Source organism: Triticum urartu, chromosome 4A (genome assembly GCF_056163025.1).
Source record: "Triticum urartu cultivar PI428250 chromosome 4A, HENAU_Tu73, whole genome shotgun sequence".
Taxonomy (NCBI): domain Eukaryota; kingdom Viridiplantae; phylum Streptophyta; class Magnoliopsida; order Poales; family Poaceae; genus Triticum; species Triticum urartu.
Window position 1 is genome coordinate 478,144,394 of NC_141876.1, and position 22,313 is coordinate 478,166,706.

The 22,313-nt window shown below is 46.3% G+C and overlaps 3 protein-coding genes and 1 long non-coding RNA gene across 4 annotated transcripts; 1 reads left to right on the top strand and 3 right to left on the bottom strand.

Annotated features, from left to right (window-relative positions):
* The first annotated feature begins 2,250 nt into the window (after positions 1-2,250).
* Positions 2,251-6,822, top strand: ENOC (cytosolic enolase). Its single transcript, XM_048715659.2, has 11 exons — positions 2,251-2,860; positions 3,303-3,374; positions 3,468-3,584; positions 3,848-3,928; positions 4,268-4,344; positions 4,458-4,561; positions 5,215-5,313; positions 5,400-5,485; positions 5,548-5,634; positions 6,111-6,308; positions 6,452-6,822. The coding sequence occupies exons 1-11, from the start codon at positions 2,426-2,428 to the stop codon at positions 6,524-6,526; spliced, it is 1,431 nt and encodes a 476-aa protein (XP_048571616.1). The 5' UTR covers positions 2,251-2,425; the 3' UTR covers positions 6,527-6,822.
* A 237-nt stretch (positions 6,823-7,059) lies between these two features.
* Positions 7,060-9,187, bottom strand: LOC125552223 (LIM domain-containing protein WLIM2b). Its single transcript, XM_048715712.2, has 5 exons — positions 8,759-9,187; positions 8,331-8,436; positions 8,193-8,230; positions 8,007-8,096; positions 7,060-7,509 (listed from the first exon to the last, which is right to left on the bottom strand). Exons 1-5 carry the CDS (start codon positions 9,170-9,172, stop codon positions 7,261-7,263), a joined length of 897 nt encoding a protein of 298 aa, XP_048571669.2. The 5' UTR covers positions 9,173-9,187; the 3' UTR covers positions 7,060-7,260.
* A 1,112-nt stretch (positions 9,188-10,299) lies between these two features.
* LOC125552181 (Cysteine proteinases superfamily protein) lies at positions 10,300-19,628 on the bottom strand. Its single transcript, XM_048715661.2, has 8 exons — positions 19,471-19,628; positions 19,272-19,395; positions 19,090-19,180; positions 18,925-18,988; positions 11,786-11,891; positions 11,655-11,709; positions 11,291-11,344; positions 10,300-10,661 (listed from the first exon to the last, which is right to left on the bottom strand). Exons 1-8 carry the CDS (start codon positions 19,496-19,498, stop codon positions 10,524-10,526), a joined length of 660 nt encoding a protein of 219 aa, XP_048571618.1. The 5' UTR covers positions 19,499-19,628; the 3' UTR covers positions 10,300-10,523.
* Positions 15,044-18,916, bottom strand: LOC125552182 (uncharacterized). The gene is made up of 2 exons (XR_015601390.1): positions 15,443-18,916; positions 15,044-15,327 (listed from the first exon to the last, which is right to left on the bottom strand). It is a non-coding gene; the product is annotated as an uncharacterized LOC125552182 (long non-coding RNA).
* Positions 19,629-22,313: the final 2,685 nt, after the last annotated feature.

Consider the following 22,313-nt stretch of genomic DNA (forward strand, 5'->3'; position numbering starts at 1 on the left):
TTCGAAATATTTTAAATAACTTGAATAAAGATTAGACTAGATTGCATAAAAACTTACTAAAACTACTCGCTAATCGCTCTCCCAGTCCGATTTGGTAAGCGCCGTGTCGTCGGAGTCATGGAGCAAAGGTCAATGACCTCCCTTGCCCCAGTCGCGTACTGCTTACATACAGTGCTCCGTCTCGACGTGCTCCGGGTATCTGTGGCGGAGCTCCGCCATGTATTCTTCGCCGGCTTGCTCCGCCTCGAGGCGCTCCCTAGCCTCCCGGTCTTCCCGCATCTCCTGTGCGGTGGCTAACCGGGGGTTGACGGGCGCCAACTATGACAGGCCGTTGGAGAAGTTCAGCTGGTTGTTGGCATCGTGGAGGCGGACCGACATAATGTGGCATTCGTGCGCCTCCTTCACCGGGAGTGGGAGGAGCCAATCCAAATACTCTTGCGGGTCTTGCGGTCAGTGATATTTGCGTCCCACGTCCCCCACTGGTGCTGCCACACTCGAGGTAGTTCGGCTGCGACGGCAGCAACGGCGAGAGGCCAGGGGTGCGGGGTGCGTCGACGCGGAAGGATGAAGCGTCGTCGCAGGAGGAGGATGCGTCGCCGCGGCCACGGGCTCGGGACGGCATGGCGGCGTGGATCCACACTAGGGATGGACGGTGGGGAGTGACGGCGGCTGGATCCGGCCATTATCAGCGGCGGGGCGATGCGCGGGTGGAGATGGGGTGAGGGCGTCCCGGCGGCGTCAAACCCCTAACATTAAAGCTTAGCCTTAGAGCATCTCCAGCCGTTCGGCCCCCCAGGGCGCCAAAAAAGAGCGACCTAGGAATGAACTGGTGCTAGATTGGCCCCTGGGGCCGACTTCATTCCCAGTCGTCGGCCCACAGGTCGCCGTGGGTTCAGCGATATTCCGTTTAATTTTTTGCAAACTCGACGACTTTTGCACGAACTCGGCGATACTTCACTGAAATTTGTATAAAAAATAAAAAAATGCAAACTACACCAAACTAATAAAAGCCTAGCCACTGTCGTCGCCTACATGCTGAGAAGCCTGGAGAAGCGGGTGTAGTCGCCGCCGTCGCCGCCGTCGTCGTCGTCGTCGCGCGCCTCGCCTGCGCTGCCGCCGTCCCTGCTGCAGCCCTGGCCGAGGTCGCCGACACGCGGCGGGGCGTTGGACGTCGTCCTCCTTGTCGCTGTCGAGGACGATGACACCGCTCTCCTCGCGGCTGCGGAGACGGGCCTGGAGCTCCAGGTACGCCCGCGCGCTGGCGGCGCACCTGCTCGCGAACGTAGTCCTCCTTCGCTCACTTGTGGGCGGTCGCGTCGTCGGGGCCACCATGTCGACGTGCTCCGGCACGGGGAGCAGCCCCAGCTCAGGCTTCGGCCGGACCAGGCGGAGGGAGCGCCTCGCCGGTGCCGGACCAGGCGGGGACGGCCGGGCACCGTCGTTGATGACGAGGGCGCCGCTGCGAGTGCGGCGCCCGAGCGGCGTCTCCTCCGGCTCGGGCTTGACGGGGCAAAGGGCCGGCGAGCCGGAGCCCGACGACGAGGACGACCCCGCCTTCATCCGCCGCGGCGTCCAGGAGCTGCCACGGCGAGAGAAGGATGACCGCAGCGGGTACTCGAGGCGCGGCACGTTGCCGGTCTCGATGTGGTCGAGGACGGCCTTGAGGGTGCGACCGGGCACGCCCCACCACTCGCGTCGCCCGTCGGCGTTGAGACGATCGCGGGAGATGACGTTGTTGGTGGAGGCAATCTGCTCCTCGCGGCGGCGCGCGAAGTACATGGACCACATGATGTGGCTGTCGGCGGCGTACCGCGATTCGTTCCGCTGCTCCTCCGACAGGGACGAGCGGATGCGGGCGATCTCGACCCGCCGCGCCGCCCCTTCGGACACATGTGGCACCGGGACGCCACCGCCGCTCAGCCTCCACGTCCCCGGCACCCGCATGTCTGAGGGCGCCGAGTATTCGGCCTCGTAGAGGAGGCGCGCCTCCGACTCTTGGAGGTGGCGACGGTCGAAGCCGTTCGCCGCGCCGCCGTCGCCTGGAAACCTCTCAGCCATCTGTTCGTCCGCGGGAAGGCGGGAAGATGGGGAGAGTGTAGCTTTTGTGTGCCGAAGTAGGGGAACTGAGAACTGCGCCGTCCACCGGCGGGGACGTCGCCTTTTATAGCCGAGCGAGGCCGGCGAGAGGCTGCATGCCGGGCAACGCATGACGGGTGAGGACGGGACGCGCGTCGCGACGCCCGTCAGGCATCAATGTTCTGGTCTTACGCCCTTACCCCTCAAAAGAAAAAGGAAAAACCACAGCGTGCTGGTCTGGTCTTCTTCCTAGGCGCAATTCGTCACGATTCCTAACAAGCCGAGCAGAATCGCGGGCGCAGAGTGCCCGGAGAGGAGCGTGGTCAGTGGAGCAGACCACGCTGCAGCCATGTCGGTGCAGGAGTACCTAGAGAAGCACCTGCTCCCGCGCAAGATCGAGGAGGCCGTGAACGCGGCCGTCCGCGCCAAGGCCGCCGACCCGGTGCTCTTCATCTCCACCCACATGCGGCGGGCGGCGCCGGCCGTGATCACGCGGGTGTGCGCGCGGCAGATCCTGGACAGCCGCGGCGCCCCCGCGGTGGAGGTCGACCTGCACACCAACAAGGCCGTGCACCGCGCGTCCGCGGCAGGGCCGGGAGCCGCCGAGGGCGCCGCGGTCGACGCCACGAGGGGCGTCGAGAAGCGGAGGCTCCTCGCCAAGGCGGTCGCCGACTCGGTGCGGCTGATCAACGGCAAGGTGTCGGAGGCGCTCGTGGGGATGGATCCGCAGCAGCAGGCGCAGATCGACCAGGCCATCATGGACTTGGACAAGGCGCACCACAGGGTACATCGCCGAAACCCCGATTATTCCTTCTCTCATTCTGTACTGCTGATCTGTTCCTGCATTTCCAAGCTCTATTTGTGTAGATATGATAATGAATTACTCCGTATTATATGAGGATGTTGTTATGCTGTCTCTAGGTGTTTCCCCTAACCACATACTCCAATTGTGTGCTCTGCTACACGGTGGCAATATTGGGCACCGGCTAGCTTCATTTTAGGCTTCCCTGCTGGAAATAATGCTGTGCCATTTTCGATGGTTGTAATGAATACTAGTTTACTAGTATCTCAATTTTTTTTGTACCAAAACAAGAGTATCTCAATTTAGTACGATTGTGTAGTTCACAAAAGTTTCTGTGGATGTGCATTGTCCTCTCTGGTTGGAGGGCACCATGCAACACATCCTGCATACAAAGTAACTAATTAATTGTGACAACCATGTTCAGACTGAGGTTGGAGCGAATGCTATGCTGGCCGTATCAATTGCAGCTTGTAAAGCTGGTGCTGCTGAGAAAGAGGTATCACTTATATTCTTTATCTGGGTCTTAGGTGAAAATTGAATCTGTGACGATAACACAAATTCTTATAGTTGTTTGCCTATTTCTGTGCAGGTTCCGCTGTACAAGCATATAGCAGATCTTGTTGGTAAAAGCGCAACGACGCTTCCCGTCCCAGCAATTACAGTCATTAATGGTGGAACCCATGCTGGAAATAATCTTCCCATTCAAGTATTTCCACTTCACATTTAGGATTACCTTTTGTAATAAAATTTGCTTTGCAGACTGCTGAGAACACTCTTTTTCTTTTTTTGCAAATAGACTGCTAAGAACACTCTCTTAGGCTTTTCTATAAACCCCAAAACTTTGCAGAGTTTGAGATTGTTACTACCTTGTTTCTTACTGTAATATATGCTACATGTAGTTTGACATATCAATATACTGTATTTATTTTTTCTGCGTAGTACTTTGAAGTAAAGTTTACGTTTCTGTAGGAAATTAAGATCCTTCCAATCGGTGCCAAAAACTTTGAAGAAGCAATGCAGATGGGTTCAGAGACATATCATCATCTGAAGGTACCCTCCGTTTTAACAAACTGCTTCACAGATATACTTCGATAATAACACCGTGCACACTTTCTTGGCTATGTGCGTGTTGTCTAGTATTTGGACCAACCTGCTACCTTCCCATCAAACATTCTAGGAACATTGTGTTTCCACGAAAACTTAACGCCTTATGCTAGCTTGCCAACTCTCTTTTATGTCTTCTTATGGCACTGATTTTTCTCGGTGATTGCTACTAAGCCAAAACAGAGAAATTGCTTAAACATTGGCTGTCCAGCTGTTTGAAAGTTTTGTTTTTATAACGCAGTTCTGCACAGAAATATTTGCTGATTTTCACTAATGATTTGTTAGGATATTATATGGGAGAAGTATGGTTCAGACAGTTGCAACATTGGCGATGATGGTGGATTTGCTCCTAATATTTCCAGGCAAGTAAGGAATTGATTTTACTTTTTCCTGATGTGTTTTGTTTCTCAGTTTCCCTTTTGAGCACCTACATATGGATATTAACATACCATATCTATGTCTGGTGAATGTTCAGTATAACCGAAGGCTTGGATCTTGTCATTGCGGCAATAGATAGAGCTGGATATAATGGAAGGATCAAATTAGCAATTGATGCTGCTGCTACTGATTTTTGTGTAGGTAAGGATAAATCAGTGAAATCTCTATCATCCATATATCCTTAGCTGTTAACACCATGGTTTATATTCTCCTTTGAATAACATCTTGGGCATCTACATAACTACACCCAATAGAAAATGCAAGTAATGGCGTACATTTCACAGATAGTTCCATAGTGTTGCTGTGTTAGAAGGATGTGTTTTTAGTCTACTGTGTTTTCCAGCTTCTTCTTTGTGTTGCATCGTTGTTATTTTTACAGCTGCCATCGCTGCCTGTAACAGTGTAACTTGATATGCTAGGGCCAGTTAAAGCATACTATTGTGATCAGCATTTTCAATCAGGCACCATTTGACCAATCTCTTGCTATTTTACTGTTGTTATTATACTTTTTGGAAGTGTACGGCCTTGAAACATGGAAAACAATGAGTTTTTTCATTCAAGCTAGAAACAGTGAGCTTGAATAGCAGTCAGATGTACTCCCTCCGTCCTGAATTACTTGTCTTAGATTTGTCTAGATACCGTATCTAGACATGTTTTAGCGTTAGATACGTCCGTATCTAGTCAAATCCAAGACAAGTAATTTGGGACGGGGGTAATATATTGTCGGCTATTAACAATTAGTCTTACTATTTTCGCGAGTTAACTTCCCTGCTTGCTCATGCTTTTCTTTGCAGGAAAAAAATATGACCTGGAGTTCAAGTCTGCAAAGAAATCAGGGCAAAATTTCAAAACTGGGGACGATATGATTGAGATTTATAGTCAACTATGTTCAGGTATCACTTGTTTGTGGATTTACATATTCTGGGAGAAAAATCTTTTGACTTCATGAACCTTATATTTCCTCTTTTTTGTACACTAGAATACCCACTTGTCTCCATTGAACAGCCCTTCGACAAAGATGACTGGGAGCACTCGAAAAAGTTTACCACCCTAGAGCTATGTCAGGTACCTATTGTGCTTTTATTTTCTATTTTCTGTCAGGAGCTCATGCCATAATGCATTTGCAGGTTGTAGGAGACGACTTATTGATGTCAGATCCTGAACGCATTAAGCGGGCAGTAAATGAATATACTTGCGACGCTCTTACTCTCAAGGTAAGTCACAAATCATTCATTTGTTTATTGATGTTTATAAACTTGCTGCTTTGTGCAAGTTACTGGGCCCCCGAAGGCTAACAATACCAGACTCTGGAATTAGGCGTTTTTTAAGCTGGAACAAGCCACAATTGATTTTGACTAACCACAGCAATCTTTGTGCCTGGATACTCAGTGTGGTTCTTTGTTTGATTGAATGCCACTCCTTCCATTTTGTGCCTATTATTTTGCATGGCATGATTTGAGTTTAAGGGCATTTATTTACAGACAATGCAATGTAGTGCCTGAATTCACGAAGATGAGCAATTAATAGTTGAACTGATTGTAGGCACATAATGTTGCAAGAGCCACATGGTTGCACATGTAGTACTTGCCTCCTTGATTCTTCCTTGCTCTCTTGATTTCTGTAACTGTCCAGGGATTCTCTGTGTCATGTACCTTATTATGTGTTTCCTTTTCTTATCATGTGTATGTAGGCAAGTCAAGTGGGCACTGTCACTGAGGCCATAGAGGCTGTGAAACAGGCAAAGGATGCGCATTGGGGTGTGATGGTGTCACATAGGTCTGGGGACACGGATGATTCTTTCATCGCCGACCTGGCTGTCGGTGCAGCAGCTGGACAGATCAAAGCTGGTGCCCCCTGCCGTGGAGAGTGCCTCACGAAATACAATCAGGTTTCTGTTGAATGCTTGCTGCCTTTTATGTGGATACATGCACCAAAGTATTGGTCTGAAGTCATAGTACCATATGGTCATTCTAAACAGCTTCTTAATTTGTCTTGAATGGTTTTTGATGACTGTGTGCATTGTGTTTGCAGCTTCTAAGAATAGAGGAAGAACTTGGAGGCGAAGGGGTTTACGCTGGCGAAAATTGGAGAACTACCGCGGGCTGACTCGTGGCTCACTGGATTCCGTTGATGCGGTCCGGGGGGGGGGGTTCTGTAGAAATGTGTTTTGTGCTGGCTCAGCAAAGGCAAGGAAAGAGGGTAGCTTAACAAACCGGGGAAACTTTCAGGCACACATTGGTTTCTTAGGTGCAGTGGCTGAACTGCTGGGACTTTACTTTTGATAGATGTTGAGCTATGCCTTTTTTCCCTTTTCATTTATATGTGGTATGGAATGGATCGTGCACAAGATACATGAATTTGAGAATGGGTTTGAAGGAGTAGAGTTTTTCATTTGTACAATATACACAGTTCCAATGCACTCCAAGTTTTGCGTTTAAAGTAGTTCAGATATAGTTAGTCCAAAGTGTTTGTTCTACTGAGAGCAGTTTGCGTGAGCTCAGCTTATTATAATATGGTAGAAATTGTGGAACAGTCGAGCAAATATCAAACCAGACAGCAAAATGGTGTGCTGAAGTATCGAAGCACTGAGGCACACAAAGAACTCCTTATATCAAGGAACAGAAAAAAGCACACAGTACTTGATGCACAACAATTTCTTCCGAAATGACATTCAACTCCATGGTTCAACAACGTGATCGAGCTAGCCACATATGGGGACACGAAATATAGTCCTGGTATCCCCAGAGCTAGAACACAGCACACAGCAGGTTACAATCGTAAAAAAAGAGGCGCTTTCCAAACTTTCGCCCTCAAAGCCCACTATGAAGATGGCAGCATAATCAGGAGGATTCAGCAGCCGCCGGAGCTGTTTGTGCCGCCGCCTGTGCTGTTTGCGCCTCTGCTGCGCGCTTGACCGATGCGCACTTGATCAGATGGTTGTAGCTCCCCTTCTCCTTGAAAAGCTGGGAGAAATGGTGCTTGCAGTAGAGGATGCCTTCCAAGGCCGCGTAGTTGGACGGCGAGAGGGCGCAGCCTCCATGAGAGCATTTGAAGCAGGACTTGTGGTAGGACTTCTCTTCAACTGTCACCTGCAAGATTTAGTTTAACAACTAGGCATGAGTCATCTGCATGTTCTTGAGGCTTTAGGATATAACTGAAAAGGAAGTTGATGATTCAAGACAATTATGATGGAAGTTGGCTGCCTAAAAGGTACTACTCCCTCCGTTCGGAATTACTTGTCTCGAATATGGATGTATCTAGAACTAAAATACATCCAAATACATCCATTTCTGCGACAAGTAATTCCGAACGGAGGGAGTACCTCTGTTTCTAAATGTTAAACGATTTGGCAGTTCAAAGCATCTTATATTTAGGAACACAGAGTAAAGTGAAGGCTACACAACTATGTCCAATGTGCAAGTAAATTAACCCCTTGTGTTGAATTGCAAAAGGGTCAATCCGACAGTTTTCACATTCTGAAACATCAATTGTTTCGTGAAATGACAAAATTCTGAGACATCTAAGCGAGCTATGCTGACGCCTAGATCACAAAACAAAACAAATATGGTATACTCGGTGATATTACCTTCTCAAGAGGGTATGCTGTTTTACCACAAGTGGCGCACTTGTCCTGCGTTCCCGAAAACATGCCCGCAGCTTTGCTTGGCGATCTGGTCTGAAACAGCACATTCCACATAAGACTAACCGAATCGCAGGGCAGCAAAGAGACAAGACACATATAGATACATGCACCCTATATGGGAGTACATACCAGCTCAGGAGTCAACTTCTCCGTCGCAGATTTCGCGGCTGAAGGAAACAAAGCCAAGGATCAGGACACATTTGATAAAGAAAACAGTAACGACTTGTGCCATGCTTGCAGATTACTTAGTATTGAATGGAAACCTACGGGATTGTGACTGGAAGCTCTTGTTGTAGCTCCCGGTCTCCTTGAACAGCTGCGCGAAATGGGGCTTGCAGTAGGGCACTCCTTCAAAGGAGGAGTAGCTGCTAAACTGTCAAACAGCAAAACAAGATATCCAGACAGATTGTTATTTCTCTTGGTCTTGTTCTTACCAAAGGCAGAGAATGCGAATTGGACAAAGCCGCGATGATCCCCTATCCTTCCTAGACACAAGATTCTGACACGAAATTCAAGCGCCAGATCCGTGCGGCGGAGCAGTCCGCAGATCTGGCATCGCATTTCATTCTACAGATCCATGGACCGTTGACATCCATCCGTCGATCTTTTTCTCTCGCTGTCTCCCGGAACTAGAACAAGAACAAGACGGCTGGAGGTGGTAGAAAGATAAGAGAGCGGGAGGGGAGATGACATACGGAGAGGGTGGACTTGCAGTGGTGGCACTTGAAGCAGGCGCGGTGGAAGACGGCGCCGTCGGTGGAGAGCTGGTCCATGGGGTACACCGTCTTGGTGCACACCTTGCACTTCTGCTGCGTCCCGCTGAACATGGTCGCCGTCGCCGCCGCCGCCGCCGATCTGATCTCGGCCTGCGCGCGCCTGATGCGACGATGTGACGAGCACCCCACGAGCGCCCCAATGGCCGCGCTTATATACGCAGCAGCGGATGGATGGATGGAATGAATTATGGCGGCCTCTCGAGGTGGGCGGCTCGATCGGGCCGGCTCACAGTTGCCGCGGCGGAAAGAAAAAGGCAACGCACAAACGAAGGAAGCGAAGGGGGGAAAGAGAGATGAGATGCGGGTGAGGGGCCGCGCTAGTGCTCTGCTCATTAACGAATACGCAATTAATTATTACAGCCTTTCGTGCGAACGTGGCTCCGGCTGCGCGGCTGCCGGTGGGCCCGGGAGTACGCGGGGTCCGGCTGCCAGTGGCTGTGCGGTTGGTGGCAGCCACACGAGAACGGAGCTCTGACCGGCGCGAGAAGTGCCGCAGAAGCAACGGCTACGACTACGGGTATTCGCGTCGTTGCGTGGGGCCCGGCGGTCAGCCCCCCTGCGACGGGGAGAGGTGAGAGATGTTCTCTTGGGCAATTTGTTGCTTTTATTATTATTATTATTGGTTATTATTTTGATTGAAGCTGGAATGTGTATGTATGTAGGGGGCGATATTAATTGGTGCCGCAGCGGTGCGGCCCACGTCGGCCAGCTCTTTCCCTGCTGCCTCGTCGGACCACTCTGCTTGTTCGCATGCTTACATCTTTGCAAACAAACAGCGCACTGCTACGTATTTTATTGCGGTGCGAGAGGGCAAGGCCGTGTTTTTGTTGCATGCACAGGCTAAGCTCGGCCTACCCCGCCTAAACGGAAGAGGCTGAGGCGTGGGGCCGGGCCGTTTAGGCGAGTGGGCCGGTGCCAGCTGCGCAAGCACGCACGGGGGCGGTCTAGCTTAGCAAACGGATTACTTTTGCTCATTTATTTGCTCCTGCGTGGCCTGTCTGTGCTTACACGATATACGGGCAGGCCACAGCTCAATTTCGTAACGCCCGGTTCAAGCGTGGTTAGGAGCGTACTGGAATGTGCCCGTAATAGCCACCAAATTTGCTCACTGGACCAGTGGACCGGACGGTACCCCTAATATGCTGAGCTGATACCAAACACGCCCGTACAGCTCATCCAAGGAAGACATCATTCCGGTCAGCAGTGCGTTGCAAAATCATATACGAGTATACCTAATAACCATCACGTACTCACATAATGATTGGGTTTGAAGCAAGTCCCGTCGTCAACCACCGAGTGCGAGTGCGACCAACGCACCATTATTCTGCCCGGCACCAACCGGAAACGCAATCAACAACTCCACGGCACCGCGCCAACCAACCAAATCACTGCCAAAACAGCACTGGCCTCTGCACCATGCAGCTGAGCGCATAGTTAGCTCGTGTGGCGCTGTCATCAGGTTAGTGCCAATTCTTCTAGCCCTAAATCCATAAATTCCCCAAATGCCCATCACTGTGATCGACGAAACAGCGGTTATAGCATCATGACTGACAAACAGGAGCTTAATTAGCAGGATCGAAGGATGTAACCATGGAAAGAAAACGGGGATTTGTGTATGCGCCACAGATGGGCGGTGGCTGCCGGTATTCTGATGCTTGGTCGGGGCATATCTCATGTGCCCATTTTATATCAGCAAATCATAATGGTTCTTCCCACTGTATAACAGTCTCACCGGCACCCTTTTCTTCCCCTCTTTAGAGTCTTTGGTAAACTCCAACCCGTACTCGGCAATTGGGATAAACCCGTTGCCCCGCCCGCGGTACTGTTGCACAAAAAAAAATGGTAGGTTTAGTTCGAGATGGAGTGAGGAAGCATAACATACAAGGCCATCAAAGCAGAACGCTCAAAACATGATTGCGGTGAAACAGATAAAATGGTGCGATAATCCACACAGTATTTCCATTTTGAAGACAAGTTCGATTTAAACATCAAAAAAACGCAAAAGGAAAGGTATTCACCAATCTTTCAAACAGTTTGATTTGCACTTCGCAAAATGCAGTTTCAGTTTTCAACACCATTCTCAAGGAAACTTTAGGCAGATTGTCTAGTTCCAACCGGACCTTTATTTTTTTTGTTATTGAATTACCAGGAAATTTGGCTACATATTATCAATTGCTAGTACACGTGCCTTCCGATTTGATCAACTTTTATCATAATACGTACGATGCAATGCCCATAGTGATGATGATGGTGTTCTTAAAGTCACTATTCTACCAAAACCCCTTGTTCAGTTTTTCTCTCTTATCAGTTGGAACAACTATTCCATTGATTTGTTATGAGAATCGCTTCCATCATGTCACAACCATATTATTAAATATAGATGAAGTTTTATTATCCTTCTCCACTCTGCACACATATAGATTCATCATCACCTAGGGCGGTTGAATTTACCTCACGCTCCGGAATGTAAATAATGATTGGTTGCCGGCACAGTCTAGACAAAACCTGGAAAGAGGAGATCCCAGATGAAAATCTTATGTGAATGAGCCATGTATACAGATATAACAATTTAAGCAACAAATACAATATCAATCTACTCAGAAAAGGATGGCCTACTTTAGAACATCCAGAAGTTAAACAAAAGTATATCTTTGACTTTATCACGCTAATAAAGAAGAATGATGCATGAACTGTACTACTTAAAACATAAAATGACTGGTACGTGCAAGTCGGATGTTCTCCAGATGTAATTTGTCGAATAACTGATGCCTACATCAACTATGCATGTTAACTTCTAGAACCATCAAATCCATACCAAGAGTTCTGACTCTCCACCCCAGAAATCAGGTCGCCTTATCCTTTGGCAGTAGCTACAACAGCAGGCATAGCCGTTAGCATCTCTAAGTTAATGACATCGAAGTAAATAAAAAGCTATGGGAACCTAACCGTTTCAAAGATTCATCCACTGTAATAGCTATAATCGCCTCTTCATACTTTTGACGCTCGGTTTGGTTATCACATATAACCTCTTTCACTGCCAGCCGTAGGTCGTCTAGGAAATTGAAGATAAATTCCATCATAAAAATATATTTCAAGAATAATCTGTCTTTCAATGGAGACATGGTAATAATTATACTATATGGCCAGCTCCAAGGCTGAGTGATGGATACTCTCAGGTTTATCAGGATGGGGCAGTTGTAAAGAATGTGCAATGTAAACTCAAAAGAAAAACGTACAGCTCTTCTTCACATATCCCTGGCCACAGGATAAGCTTTTGAGTGTTCCATATCTTCGTACAGGGAGCCTCTTCAAAATATTTCCTATCACTATCTCTTCATGCTCCAGTGGACTCTTCATTTTTCACTCTCCATATTCCACTATTCTATATTTTATTGATATCATATAAACAACAATATACTTGTAACTGCTATGATTTCAACGGCTGTGGACCTAACGACTATTTTTCTGATGGGTATATTTGTAATGGCTACGTTTTTCTGGTCTATACATATGCAAAGTCATTCGCTCTTCCTGATTGTTACTCCTCTACAGCATAGCAATGAGTCCTTGCTAGTTACTGAAGCAAAGTCTCTTGGATTCATCGTCATCACATGACGGCAATGGACTTATTTTTACTACATACCCAGCACATAATATCTGCTTTTGAATGTTCCACGCCATGGCGGTTATGTACCTAAACTATGTAATTCGTCATATTAGAGAAATAGAGCTTTTTAGACTATACAAAGACTACTTTCCAGATTCTCCTACCGAAACCTAACTACTCCCTCAATTCCATAATACTTGCCGTGGTTTTAGTTCAAATTTGAACAACAACCATGACAAGTATTATGGAACGGAGGGAGTACATTTCAGTGTTCATCTACTTTTCTTCTCCTTTTTTGGTTAATACTCTTGGCTAGAGCTCATTCTTATTTTTCGCATAGGTTTCGAATGACGGGAATTTAGATCTTTTGCCCCACTTTACTTCTCCATTAGATAATCCCCCCCCCCCCCCCCCCCCGCGCCCCCTGAGAAGCTTGCCGGGTGGGCCAGGGCCACTGGTCATTGAAACAACCCTGGGGCAAATCATCTAAAACCCCCTCGCATGACTTCTCTATTTTTTGGCATAGTGCAAATTGTACAAGATCATGACGACTATTTTGTACAGAAAAGAGATAGAGCTGGACATCTTGGGTTATATTCTACAGAGAAGCTTACAGTAGCATTTCGGAATGCTAATGTATGACATAGCAACGAATGCTTCAGATGGTTATGTTCGGATTGAAGAAAGTATTGCTATAAAGTCTTACAATTTGTAAAAACTATTGTTGAAGTCCCTGAGGATGAGTATGTGAGATCTTCAAATGAGAATTGTACTGCTGAATGGCTAGCGATTGTAGAACAAAAGGGGGGGGGGGGGGGGCAGAATGCTAAATAGCATAGGTTGCATGCATTAGAAATGGAAAATTGTCTACCAGCACGGCAAAAATTCTCTTTACTCTGCAATTGCAAAACATCATTTCATTTCAACATCTCAAATACTCACCTCCGAAGACTTCTGCAATAGCTTTCTCAAACATTTTAGGACACTAACAGTACTTACTCCGATCCCAACATAATCATCCGTAGCATCAGGTTACTCCATTAGTTAGCATTCTAAATGTTGGGGTAATCTTCTGTTAAAAAGATAACCCAACATGTCCACATCCATCACTTTTCTACACAAAATAGTCATCATTGCCTTCTATAGCATACACTAGTCAAAAAATAAACATGAAACGCAGACAAGAAATTAAACAAAAAGGCGAACAAAAACTTATCTACTAACAACAAACCTATTGCGGTGAATCACTTGGCATATATAAATGGTTCTAGGCATAGAATTGAGCAATCAAATATTCAAATGATAATATTGATTGTGTGCTTGGTTTGATGTAAAAATAAGTTCATCGTCATCATCGGACAACGAAGAATCCAAGAGACATTGCATGAGTAAGCTACGACCACTCATTGTGATGTGGTAGAGGAGGAGTAACTACAAAAAGGCAAATAACTTTGCATATATAGACTAATAAAACCATTACAAATGTAACCGTCCAAGAATAACCGTTACAAATATAACCATTGAAATTACAGCGATTACACATATGGTCGTTAAAAGTATATTGTTATTTACATCATATCAATAAAATGTAATTCCTTCGGTTCATGAAAAAAAGTGACATTTTGGACAGTTTTCAAAACATAATTCTGAGCACTAGTTTCTTCTGTAGCATATTATAGCACCTAGTAAAATTATACTAGTATTTTAAAATTATTTTTTGACACAAATCGGTACATTTGATTCTCAAGTTCCCAACCTAATTACTGAAACAATATAAGCGATCAAAGAGGTATCTCCAAAATATCACTTTTCTTTGAACTGGAGTGAGTGAGGAATACAAAGGGTGGAAGAGCATTTTTTGGGCGGAGAGGCTCACCATACAGACATGGCTCAACATAGCAATGAGCTGTCACTACTTACTGAAGTGATATCTCCTGGATTCATCGTCGTCATGATGGCAAAGTACTTATTCTTACTACATATCCAGCACATAATATCAGCTTTTGAATGTTCCACGCCATGGCGGTTCTGTGCCTAAACATAGGTAATTCGTCCTATTAGAGAAATAGTATTTTAGACTATACAAAAACTACTTTCCAGATGCTCCTACCAACAAGCCAACTATATTTCAGTGCAGGTTTGTTATTGGTCCATCTATTTCTGTTCTCCTTTTTTTTGTTAATACTCTTGGCTAGACCTCATTCTTATTTTTCGCATAGGTTTAGAATGACTTCTCTATTTTTTTGGCACAGTGCACATTGTATAAAATCATGACGACTATTTTGTACAGAAAAGAGATAGAGCTGGACATCTTGGGCTATACTCTATGGAGAAGATTACCATAGCATTACAGAATGCTAATGTATGACGTAGCAAAGAATGCTACAGATAGTTATGTTTGGATTGAAGAAAGTGTTGCTATGAAGTCTTACGATTTGTGAAAAACTATTGTTGAAGTCTCCAGGGATGACTATTTGAGATCGTCAAAGGAGAATTTTACTGCTGGATGACTAGCAATAGGAGAAAAAAAGGTGTTTTCCCAGAATGCTAAGTAGCATAGATTGCATGCATTCGAAGTGGAAAGTTGTCCAGCAGCATGGCAAAATTTCTCTTTACTCTCCAGTTGCAAAACATCATATTTCATTTCAACATCTCAAATACTCTCCTCCAAAGACTTCTGCAATAGCTTTCTCAAACATTTTAAGGCACTCTATAACAGTACTTACTCCAATCCGAAATCATCCGCAGCACCGGGTGCTACTCCATTAGTTAGTATTTTAAATGTTGGGGTAATCTTCTGTAAAAAAAAAAGATAGCCCAAGATGTCCACAGCCATCAGTTCTCTACACGAAGGTGTCATCATTGCCTTCTACAGCATACACTATGTCAAAAGTTAGAGAACAAGTCATTCTAAACCTGGACGTAAAATAAACATGAGCCATAGACAAGAAATTAAACAAAAAAAGCAAACACAAACATATCGACTAACAACAAACCTGTTGCGATGAATCACTTAGCGTATACTAATGGATCTTGGCATAGTGTGTATTCAAACGATAATATTCATTGTGTGCTTGGGTTGATGTAAGAATAAGTTCCTTGCCATCATCAAACAACGAAGTATCCAAGAGACATTGCATGAGTAAGCTGCGACCACTAATTGTGATGTGGTAGAGGAACAACCATAAAAAGGCAAATAGCTTTGCATGTATAGCCTAATATAACCATTACAAATGCATCCGTCCAAAAATAGCCGTTACAAATATAGTCATTGAAACATATGGCCATTAAAAGAATATTGCTATTTATATCATATCGATAAAATATAATTCCTCCGGCAGAGGCGGAGCCAGCATGTAGGTGTTGGGTTCAACTGAACCCAACGATTTTCTCACGCACGTATATGTAGACACGTAGTCACTTTGATGAACCCAGTACGAATGCACGGTTGAACCCAGCAAAGCTAGAACGCACGAGCGGGAAGCCTCTTGGCCCATTAATGTTTCATAACTTGAATAGCCCAACCAAAAGTCAATATTTCTCAAAAACAAAAGAAGCCCATGAGTAAATGTGATCCATCAGTGCCATCCACGAAGCAGGCTGGACCGCCGATCGATCGATTCCATGTCATGTACGCAACATAATTATCTAAAAAAGATTACACAACACACCGCACGCAGCCCGACTCGACAACTTCCTAGGTTTCTCTTGTTAGCCCATGGCGACCCCGACCGCCAACGCCCAGTGGCAAGCCAAGAAGCCGTCGACAGCGGCCGGCAATTGAAGTACACCAGATTGAAGGTAATGAGATCGATCACATCGTTCCGCTTGTGCATGCCTTGTAACCTATTAAGTACGAAATTAACCTTTGCCCTAATTTTCTAACTGCTTTTCCTTTAAACTTTGATTGATCTAGGATTCCAGGCTATGGAATGATATTTGTCAAATAGAAATTGATCATCGGATTCATAGAGTGATGTAGGCACTTTAAGCCCACACACCAGATGTAGATGTGATATTGTTCACGACGCAACGAGTGAAAAAGAGTGACCTCGCCAATGCCTTCCTCCTCCATCAACATTTTCCTGCTCGCCTCCGCAGACGATATTGCAAATTGAATCGCCGTGACTAACCTTAGCTCTGATACCACTTGATAAGGCAAGGACTAACCAGACGTTATTTTGTGCTTTTAGATGGCCCGACCTTTCACGGCGATGCAAGATCAGCAGTTCTTTTCCCGTGTTCCTCCTCGCAACCTCCAATAACAATCTCTACCGGCACACGATCAGTACACGAACAAAGATAATGACCCCCTCGGATCAGCACGTAGGCGTCGATGTGATGATCAACCCTTCGTCGCTAATATATTCCCTCAAAGGAAAATCACAGAAAATACTCAAGATTGGATCGCCCAAAAACTGGACGTTTTCTGAACCTTGTTCATAACTCACAAATAAACTCAAAACTGCCCCCTTTACATTGGCCGAAGCCAGCCGTTTATATGGCTTGACTCTCGTACACTTGAAGGTAAGAAGATCTGGACTCTAAACAGAATAATCTAATTAACAACTAAATCCTAACAGAAGACCACCTCACATTCGTACCAACTAGTGGACGCAACAACTCCAAAAGATAATATATCTTCTTTTTGTACGTGGACTACAAGAGATACCTAATTAAATTGCATCCATCATTCTACCATGCAAACAAATATTGATCGAGCCGATTCGTATCCAATCAGGAGGCGTACGGAACGTTGGTTTTACCTCTTCTGGTTCTCGTATAACTCTACGGTCACACAATTTATGTTCACGTATTGCACTCAGGTCCATGTGATTAGGTTCCAAATTGCATGCTCGATCAGCCACGGCCACAAACTCAGGTCCGCATACCATCCGCATCTTTCCATCTCTGCCTCGCCGTAGTTTCAGCTGATGAACTCCTCTAGCTTTCTCGTCAACAATGTCGTGGATGCATGTTTTCTTTAATACGCTGGATGTTACCATGGTCGTACCAATGGCTTGCTGCAAATAATCTTCCAAAGCCTTCTATTCAGAGAAATTAATTCATATGATCTCCCAGAGCCTTTTATGCAGAGAGTAATTAAATTTTAGGATGATGAAATATCGGAAGGGGCCACTATGAAATGTGAGTGAATTTACATTCTTTCGCTAGATGGCAGTTTACTTTAAACTTGTCAAAAGAATGTGTTTTTTTAATCTTTTCCGGAGGATGAAAAGTTGACCCTGAGGCTACGAGGTTATTTTGGTTAGACAAGCGGTCTTATACAACTGGTACATCTTGCACTTTTAAGCTTTTTAATGTAATTACCATATGTGATTATTGGTGTCATATTTCTATTTGTTAGGATATCTTAAGTATTGTATTCTTGTTGTTCAATGGTGTGGAAATGTACTTTACACTTAATTAACTCGTACCCAAACCGCACAATGAACTAACGAGTGAACCCATTGGCCAAATTTTCTGGCTCCGCCCCTGTCCTCCCGTTCAAGGAAAGGTGACATTTTGGACAGTGACATGACCATCAAAATATAATTCTGAGCACTATTTTCTACTTTAGCATATGTATAACACCCAATAAAATTATGGTATCTTAAAAATAGTTTCCGACACAAATCTGTACATCTGATTCTCAAGTTTCCAACCTAAATACTGAAACAACATCAGCGGTCAAATAGGTATGTCCAAAACATCACTTTTTTTGTAAACTGGAGTGAGAAAGAGTGTGGAATACAAAGGACGGAAAATGGAGGGTATGTCAGAGCGTGAAGAAATACGAAGAGGATTTTTTTTCCAGAGAGGCTCACCATACGGAGATATGGAGATCGGTATATAGACGTTCGGTTGGAGATGCTCTGAGGAGTAGGTGTAGGGAACATGCGATGCATTTCTTTTATGTTCAATGACTGAAAAATGTTCGACTCTTTTTCATGCATACCTGGCCATAATCGTCTGGAGTCTAGAGTGGCGGGGTCTATCTTTGAGTGTAACAATTACACCCGAATTGACTTCCAGGTCTATGACCTAGCAACACATTTGAATCTATCTACCATGTACCGCAACTCCTCTTACATGTTTTTGTTGACAATGATACCACTATTTAGCGGATGTTCTATTTTGTGAATACAGCTTTCGTTGTTAAAGTGGGAGCGCCTTCTCATAATATTGTAATCATATTTATTTGGTGGAAAGAAACAGGGATTTGGTTTGTAAATTCACATCTAAAGACAAATTCTCCCCAGGGTAAAAGATGTTATTAATATGTAACGAAACCTAGACTAAAGCCCTAGAAGACCTACACATAGGGAAAACTATCTCCATACTGACCCCCAAAAAAGTTTGACTACTTAAGGCTACACAAAGGGAAAGTAAAGTAATTCTCACACAAACAAAAGAAAGTAAAGTATAATAGTATTGCGGAAGATACATCCATGAGCCAGGCATAATATCGGACTACCTGCATCTTGTACCTCCTCCCTTGGGGTCAATGGAATTCCCCTAGTCTTTGCCATTCCCTTAGCCTACAAAGAAACACACCAGGATTCAAGAGGGACGGAAGACCATATTCTGAACTCTGAAGCATGCGCAAAATCCAGCAGAAAGAGATGATTCTGCGACTTACCAAGGCTCGAAACATGCAGCGGCCATCGCCGGTGACTCTCTGGACCCCGTAGTGCTCCACCTTGTTCAACGCCGCCGACCACCCGCCCCTCCTGGACCGGGAACACCAGTTCTTGTAACTCAGCTCCGCCGGCACTTCAATCGAGTCAGGCATAAATGGAGACGGAGAAGAAGCGCACGTACAGCGAGGAGCCAATCCTGGCGAAGCAGTGGAGGCGAGGCCAAACCGGCGGCGCGGGAGCAGGCGCGGGGTCCTCGAGGAGCTCGAACCTGGCCGTGCCCTCCCCGAGCCGCGCAAGAAGCGTGGCTGCGATAACAACGGCCACCGAATCAGAGATGCGCGTGAGGACTGGTACTGGGGAGTAGAGTATGCACCACCTACCATTGGACGGCCGCGCCGGTGGCGCCATTGGCTGCAATCTGGAAGACCGGAAGCGGCACCGGAGGAGCGGAGGAGAGCCGAATGTAGGAGAAAGGGATAAGGAAGCCGGCTTACGGCCCAGCCCAACCTCCAACAGGATGCGGTCGGCCGGGGTAAGAAGCCTGCTGACGGCCCAGCCCAGCCTTCAACAGGGGCTTTGGGCTTTTTGTTTGGACAGAGAAGGAATCGGTAATCATTGGATTTCTCAAGATTTTATTCACGCATTTGAGCAGAACGTATTAACGTTCTGTTGCCTGTTCCCCTCCTGTTAGGGTTTCGTTTTCCTCTCGGCGACTCCCCGAGCCGCCGTTGAGACTATCCTATCCCCTCGCCGATCTTCCTCTGGTTCCCAGCCAGGCTTGGACTAATTAAGGGGCGATCTTGCATCGCTGCCCGGTCTTGGCCTTGGTAGGGTTTCAGGAGTCAGAGAAGGCAGATAGGGTTCCGTCAAACCTGGTGATCGCTGTTTCGTCGGGTTAGGGTTTTGTGGTATGGCTAGCCGGGCGTCTGGATCGGACGCGGAGGCAAGCGATGTTGAGGAGATGATGAAGAATCTGGGCATCACTGAGGATGACCTAGATGATGTGGTTTTCGAGGAGCAAGATGTACCAGCTGAAGCAGCAGTGCGGTGGATGGCCATCGCGAGAGTCCACACCCCGAAGAACTACAGCCAATATTGGTTCTTCCGTAATATGAGGGCTGCCTGGGATCTAGCGCAGGAGGTAAAGATCCGTCCGCTTGAAGAAAATATGTACACTATGCAGTTCTCGTGCCTCGGCGATTGGGAGCGCGTCATGGCGGAGGGACCGTGGACCTTCAAAGGAAACGCGGTGGTGCTTGCTGAGTATGACGGGTTCACCAAGCCTTCAAAGGTGAATCTGGACATGCTGGACATATGGGCTCAGATACACGACTTTCCTGATGGTTACTTTCCAATGATCAAAGCCCTAGCAGGGAAAATTGGGCAGTACATATACGCTGAACCAAAATCACAAGACTTTGAAGGCAACTTTGTACGGGTTAGGGTCAAGATCAATGTCCATCTTCCTCTAAAGAATGCAGTCTCTGTGGTGAAAGAAGGGGAAAGAGAAATCTTTCTGGTAAAATACGAGCGCTTACCCGACTGGTGCGCTGTTTGTGGCCACCTTGGGCACCAATTTAAGGAGCACGGAGATGGTGTTCGTCCACCTGAAGCTCTGGTCTACAAGAATTTGCGGGCATCGTGGTTTAGAGGACCGGGCTGGGGACCGGGAGAAGGAAGAGGGCGTGGCAGATCGGGTCGAGGCCGTGGACGAGGCCGCGGTTCTTCTCAGAGGAGTCAGGAGATGTGGGCTGAGCAGGAGGATCCAGAGAATATGAAGGGAGATGTTGCTATGGATGATGCAGATAACAACAGGAAAAGAGGCGCTCTAGTGGTGTTGGACCCGAGGGGTTCTGCTAGCTCTATGCATGTTGCCCAACCAAGCAACCCTTTGCCTATGCAGCAGAACCCAAGATGTACCAGCGAGTTCTCCATCCAAGCAGGAACCAAAGAGGAACAAACTTTCTCTACCAACCCAAGACAACTCAATGGTGAAGAGCCTAGTTTTGACAATAAACAATGATGCGCGTTTGGCGGGCTCCCAAGGGGAGTCGCGGCATGCGCAATGAGTCTACTATGTTGGAACTATTGCGGGGCTGGCAAACCCGCGACAGTTCGAGAGCTTCGTCATCTAACGAGGCAACTTGCCCCCTCTGTATTTGATACGTCTCCAACGTATCTATAATTTTTGATTGCTCCATGCTATATTATCTACTGTTTTGGGCAATATTGGGCTTTATTTTCACTTTTATATTATTTTTGGGACTAACCTATTAACCAGAGGCCCAGCCCAGATTTGTTGTTTTATGCCTATTTCAATGTTTCGAGGAAAAGGAATATCAAATGGAGTCAAAACGGAACGAAATCAACTGGAGAAGTTATTTTTGGAAGGAAACCTACCGGATAGACTTGGACCCTACGTCAGAAGATGAAGGAGGTGCTCACGAGGATAGGGGGCGCGCCCCCCTGCCTCGTGGCCCCCCCTTCGGTCCACCGACGTACCCCTTGTACCCATATATACCTACGTATCGTAAAACTTCCAGAGAGCACAATAGATCGGGAGTTCCGCCGCCAGAAGCCTCCGTAGCCAGCGAAAGCCAATCTAGACCCGTTCCGGCACCCTGCCGGAGGGGGTAATCCTTCTCCGGTGGCCATCTTCATCATCCCGGTGCTCTCCATGACGAGGAGGGAGTAGTTCTCCCTCGGGGCTGAGGGTATGTACCAGTAGATATGTGTTTGATCTCTCTCTCTCTCTCTCTCTCGTGTTCTTGATTTGGCACGATCTTGATGTATCGCGAGCTTTGCTATTATAGTTGGATCTTATGTTTCTCCTCCCCCTCTTCTCTCTTGTAATGAATTGAGTTTCCCCTTTGAAGTAATCTTATCGGATTGAGTCTTTAAATATTTGAGAACACTTGATGTATGTCTTGTCGTGCGTATCTGTGGTGACAATGGGATATCACGTGATTCACTTGATGTATGTTTTGGTGATCAACTTGCGGGTTCCGTCCATGAACCTATGCATAGGGGTTGGCACACATTTTTGTCGTGATTCTCCGGTAGAACTTTGGGGCACTCTTTGAGGTCCTTTGTGTTGGTTGAATAGATGAATCTGAGATTGTGTGTAGCATATCGTATAATCATACCCACGGATACTTGAGGTGACATTGGAGTATCTAGGTGACATTAGGGTTTTGGTTGATTTGTGTCTTAAGGTGTTATT

Coding starts and splice junctions, on each gene's coding strand:
- LOC125552223 (XM_048715712.2), bottom strand. CDS start 9,172: ATGAGCAGAGCACTAGCGCGGCCCCTCACCCGCATCTCATCTCTCTTT. Junction 8,437..8,758: donor ACTGCAAGTCCACCCTCTCC/GTATGTCATCTC, acceptor GCTGTTTGACAG/TTTAGCAGCTACTCCTCCTT. Junction 8,231..8,330: donor GAGCTTCCAGTCACAATCCC/GTAGGTTTCCAT, acceptor TGTTTCCTTCAG/CCGCGAAATCTGCGACGGAG.
- ENOC (XM_048715659.2), top strand. CDS start 2,426: ATGTCGGTGCAGGAGTACCTAGAGAAGCACCTGCTCCCGCGCAAGATC. Junction 3,375..3,467: donor CTGGTGCTGCTGAGAAAGAG/GTATCACTTATA, acceptor ATTTCTGTGCAG/GTTCCGCTGTACAAGCATAT. Junction 3,929..4,267: donor AGACATATCATCATCTGAAG/GTACCCTCCGTT, acceptor ATGATTTGTTAG/GATATTATATGGGAGAAGTA.
- LOC125552181 (XM_048715661.2), bottom strand. CDS start 19,498: ATGGCGCCACCGGCGCGGCCGTCCAATG. Junction 19,181..19,271: donor GCCAGGATTGGCTCCTCGCT/GTACGTGCGCTT, acceptor TTCCCGGTCCAG/GAGGGGCGGGTGGTCGGCGG. Junction 11,345..11,654: donor GTGGAGAGTCAGAACTCTTG/GTATGGATTTGA, acceptor TCCTCTTTCCAG/GTTTTGTCTAGACTGTGCCG.